We start from the raw sequence: 5517 nt of genomic DNA on the forward strand, positions 1-5517 counted from the left end.
GAATCTCTGGCAGATGACCAAGTCACATGCTCTACGCACACGGCGTATGGCCAGTCACATGTGGAAGTACTACCATTAACAGCCTATAGATCAGTAGCCTAAAAGAAAATCTCACATACATTTACCTAACAGGCCTTTTCCAGTGATGCATTTGGCAGACATTGCAATAGTATGCAAGAGCCTAAATCAGACTTTATTTAGATCTGTTCAGTACTTAAACTTCAATGAGTACTTCTGTGAACTGTAATGATTAGCTAAAGAGGTTATAATGTCAAAAGAAACAAAGATGAAAAAGGTTATACAGTAACGTCAAAAGAAACAAAGATGCAGGAAATTGAGCTTAAATCACTTCAAGTTTGACAACTTTATGACCTCTATAAATGTCAGTAAAAGACAGCTGGACATAAAACTGAATGTTTCTGTACCGATGATGTTCTATTATATTAGTTGTAGGACAGACCATCTTCCCTGAACGCAAGTGCTGAGCTGGCAGATATTAAGGACATGCATACAATTTTATCCAATTTGTGTTAAAGTTTTAAAAGTAAACATATGACAGGCAGTTAAAGGACATATCTGTAATCACAACTAACCAAAACAACTACTGTTACAGCTACTGTTGATGGCTATTTTTCGGTTAAGCAATTTGCAAACATCTAACAGAATGTATTTATTTGCTTGTTTAGTTAGAGTCTGGATCTTTATGTGAAGGCATGCAGTCTCTCCTTTGATGCTGTAATTCCCTACCATTGCCTGACTGTGTCTTCAGTCATTTGAGCTATCAAAGGACATAGACCAAACAACAAAAACACCACACCTCTATGTCAACATGTAGGTATGTGGTCTCTGAATACCACACACACGCACACGCACACACACACACACACACACACACACACACACACAAACGCACAGAGAGACACACACACACACACACACACTGACCAGTGGTAGAAATCCAGTTGTACTGCATGCCAGGTTAGAGGAGATGTGCTCTTTAGATGCAATAATACATGGAGTAATCGCAGGGGGGTGGACTAGGGAATTTCCATTTAAAAGGACTTGCTGGAGTAGGGGATGAAGAGGACTAGAGAAACAAGCTTTATTTAATTGCACTGTATGTTATACCACCACTTGGACGTTCACCTTTTAGCCAGAATCTGTATTGGTGTCATTGTGCTTTACTAAATGCCTTTTATGCATTCTTAAGTACTTATATCTTAAGTACCATCTTATGTCACAGTACCGCCTACATGTTGATCAAATCAGCCTTGCACTGGGAGGTTTGAGACTGTACTGATATTATTTCCTATAATTCAGCACAGATACGATAGTCACAGTCTGTACAGAGTCAGTCTCAAAAGCATATACATACAGTACATACATAGACACACACATAACATTCAGTCTCAGACTAAGGAAATGGACTGAATTAAGGTTGGATCTTTTTGATTGGGGCAGAGAAACCAGTCACTTGCGCACCCCAAAAACCTGTTCATTCATTTACAGCTCCCACAAGAGGCAGTGGAGCTGCAGCAGCGAACAGTAATATTGGCAGTAAGGAGCAGCAGCTGTGGCAGCTCAAGATCACACTGAACGTGTTATACGCTACTTCGTGCACGGCTGAGGGGAAGGTCTGTTTGTGGAATTTCACTCTGGTATTTGTTCCGCTCCTGGTGCTGCACAACACTGTGCACGTGCTTCAACCACCTGCGTTCTTAGTCTGAGCAGTTTTGCAGGTTTGTATGTACAGTACTGTACCATGCAAGGCAATCAACACTGCCTTACCACTGCATGTGAGTTGCAACAGTAGCCTGGGGCCTCATTTTTGTACATAAAGATTTGACTACAGATTATGTGTGAACACAAAGCCACACCAAAGTCCTGTGGATGTGGACGTGTTTATCTACATATGCACTTACCTGAGACAGGATTGGTGGATAACTGCAGTCTCCATGTACCACAGCCGCCATGTAGTTGTCAACTAATATTGTTGAGGCTAAAAGATCTTGGGAACATATTGCATCCAGTCAATCACATGCAGACTACAGTTAACCAGGCAAGCTCACTGGTCTTAAACAGAACATCAATTAAACAGGCAAGACAGACACACTTGGACAGAAGTCATGGTGATCAGCTGGATTTTAAAAATGGCATTTTTGTGAGATGAAAAGAAAAAAGATGTACAGTATGTAGTTAGGGCGGGGCAAATGAAAATTGATTTTCTCTTCAAATGCGATCACTGAACTTTATCCAGGAGCTGATGGGCAGTAAACATAGGCAGGATGTGATGTCAACAGTAATGGAGCTCATTATGGCCATCCATACGCATACAGAGGCTTAGGCCTATACTGCACAATGTACTGTATGAACTAATGATACTGGTAATGCAAGAGTAGGCCTGATATCTGCACTATATCACCCCATCCAACTTGCCTGTTACTACCCAACTACAGTGTAGATACAATTCCAGAGGGGAAAAAACAGTCATAACTTGTTTTAAACCCTTTTTTTGTCATCTGAGGTTTAGGGGAGGTCAGCCCTACTTTTCATGATTTCATTCATGACAATTGATTCCTGAATTTAATGACTTGTGGACCGAAATTTTTAGATAATTTCATTTTATTCGACAAAAATAGAAATTTCAGCTTTGACATCACAATAACACTGTTGTAGTGTCTCCGTGTGTGAGCTCAACACCACTGTCCTCAGGTCAGAAGCAGACCCAGCCACTCTGATACCACTGCTGCCCGCATCCTGAACACGTCACAAAGGTCATGGCCTCTTCGCCGGGGTTCCCCTGCCGCACCCAGGCGGGAAGGAAGAGAGTGCCCCGTGAGATCTGCGTCACCCGACACTCCATGCCCTGGCACCGCTTGCAGCGCAGCTTACGGGTCCGAGTGCCCTCCACGCCACGCGGCAGCTGGCACTCATTAATGCCAGCGGCCACATACGCCTCCCTCTCCCTCCGCAAGTCCTCCCCTGCCATGTCTGCCGCCGACATGCGGGCAAAGTCCTCTGGGGTCAGACGGCCTGACTGCAGACCCTGTCTGAGATGAGGGCACTTTGGATTGCGCAGGTTTGCCACCTTGCTCCGCACACAGGCCTTGTATTTGGGCATGTTTGTGCCATGCACCGCATGGATGTGACTTTCAATGTTGCAGGCCAGTGCTGCCAACGTGTCTGATGTGTGTGCATTCTCTGGATCCTTCTCAGGGGTCAGTGCCTGCTGAAGTAGCTGGGCACATTTCTCTCGAACTGGGCAGAGCTCTGAGGTGATGGGTACAGAGGGGGTCTCCACATGGCCGAACTTAGTCGCTGACTCTTGAAAGGATGACTCTCTTGTCATCTGTTCGCCAGGCGTGGCACAAGATGCTATTCCACCATCTTCAGGATGTATCTGAGATTCAGTCCGTCTGTCTGAAGTTTCTTTTGCAGATGGTACATCACCTGTGGCCAGTTCATTTCTTGGATTATTTGATGAAGATGTGAACGTAGGTCTATTCAGAAGTTCAGTAGATTCATCTGCTTTTGATTTGGCAGGTGCACCAGCATGGATTGGTCTGCTGATATGAATCTGTGCATGGCTGTATGACCGTTTCCATTTCGAAAGAAGGACTTTAGAGGTTTTCCTCACGTTTGTGTCTGGGCAGGACTTGACCAGTCGGTAGAGGACATGCGCGATGTCAGTGTTTTGGAGATGTTCTAAAGAGACATGCGCGTCTAATAGAAGCGAAAGGAGAGGTAATATATCGTGGTAGTTTCCATTTCTATGGAGTTTCTCTAACTCTTTAGCATGATGAATGATTTCCTTTGCGTTCATTGTCCAACACCCTGAGAGGAGGAAAATAATAAAGCGCCGTGTGACCGACAGGTTACAGTAGGCCTATGCATCGAACACAAACTTCAGCAGGCTGCATGCACCAGCTACGAGATATGTTCTGCAGTCACAAACGAAACAGTAGGCCTAGAGTAGACTACCCAGCTAAATGTATAGGCAAGCCTAGCTAATTCTGAACTTTCTCCCAACAAGCAAAGATATAGTTGCATTTTACGCTGTAGGCTAGGCGGTTACTGCGTAATGCACTTTGCAGCCAGCCAGCTAGATAGATGGAAGCATACAGTTAAGTATAGGCTACACACAGCATAGGCTATCTGTTGCAGCCTATTGGTAACATTCAGTTAGCACTTATGTAAAAGATAATAACGCACAATGCGTCTGTTAAGATGTTCAAATATTTCTCCTTACCGTATAGCCTATTTTGTGTATTTTCTCAGCCTACCATTTTCTCGTGACAGTTTTGTATTGTCGCCATCTTTGTTGTTGTGTACTGTAGATAGCTGCACCATCCTGGCTTACAACTAGAGGGAGCAGTTGGAGAAGAAATGGGGGAGAGAGACTTCTCTGTCTGCATGCCCTTGAGGATGGATGCATGTTTAAAAAGGCTCATTTTAAGGTAATTGCGAAACAATGTAATTGCTTGAGATAGTGCTATCCTCAATGATTATTTGAGCGAAGTCTCAAATCGTGATGAACCATGAAGAACGTTTAAGAATGCATGCACAGAACAGAATTGGGTGAATTGCAGCAGAAGCAGAGTGAAAATACTCCTAATCTGCTGACAAAGTGGAGGAATTTTGATGAACTGTCTGTGCAAGGCTATCTATGAATGGTATCAAGTTTTGTTAGAGTGCTCTTCTCTTTGGGGAGCTGGATGTGTAGACTGCATACCATGCCCCATGGCAAAGTAATTTAGAACAATCCAGTCAAACGATCTAAAAAATGCCACAGGTATGTGAAAAGATAATCTTGTGTAACATAGATAGCATGGGCAGAAGGGCTCAGTGCAATAACGCAGAGAGAGATTGCCGAAGCGAAGGAGACATTCCAGTCTCCACGTGCTAGCACATGTTCCAGCAGAGATGGCAGAGACAAGTCCAGATGGAGGAGATGCACTGAAGGCACACACACTCTCTACCAGCACCAGCACGTACACACACCTACTACCTCTCTGGGGCTCTTTGGAGTGGGAGGGAGGGAGGGACTGACAAAGCTCTTAATGGCAAAGAAATATGTCTGATTGGTAACCGATATTATGGTGTTGTGTGGAGTCACGCCATAACCATCCTGGAGCCACTGAGCTTTGTTTTTTTAATGGGTGGATGAATGGTTCTTCATATTCACAGTGAAATGCTCATATGAAGACCTCAGTCAAACGTCCACGTCCCCATTTTCTCTTTTCGCAATGAGTATAGACGGATTACATAACACTGAAACATATGGCCTCTATAAATGGGGTCCCACATGCGAGACATACGTATATTGTCTAGCCTCGAGCTGTGTGTGTGCAAATACCTGCCTTTGTCCCCATTAGCTCTCTCTCCATCCCTCCCTCCCTGCCTCTCTGTCTCCTCCTCTCAATCCCTCCCTCTCTCTCTCTCTCTCTCTCTCTCTCTCTCTCTCTCTCTCTCTCTCTCTCTCTCTCTTCATTCTCTGTCTGTTATTTTAAAAAAAAT

At 44.2% G+C, this 5517-nt stretch overlaps 1 protein-coding gene across 1 annotated transcript; it reads right to left on the minus strand.

Moving 5' to 3' along the window:
- Positions 1-2612: 2612 nt before the first annotated feature.
- Positions 2613-4314, minus strand: LOC134062228 (transcription elongation factor A N-terminal and central domain-containing protein). Its single transcript, XM_062518175.1, has 2 exons — positions 4250-4314; positions 2613-3834 (listed from the first exon to the last, which is right to left on the minus strand). The coding sequence occupies exon 2, from the start codon at positions 3821-3823 to the stop codon at positions 2714-2716; it is 1110 nt and encodes a 369-aa protein (XP_062374159.1). The 5' UTR covers positions 3824-3834; positions 4250-4314; the 3' UTR covers positions 2613-2713.
- Between the last annotated feature and the right edge of the window lie 1203 nt (positions 4315-5517).

The sequence above is a fragment of the Sardina pilchardus genome, chromosome 17 (genome assembly GCF_963854185.1).
Source record: "Sardina pilchardus chromosome 17, fSarPil1.1, whole genome shotgun sequence".
In the NCBI taxonomy this organism is placed as follows: Eukaryota; Metazoa; Chordata; class Actinopteri; order Clupeiformes; family Clupeidae; genus Sardina; species Sardina pilchardus.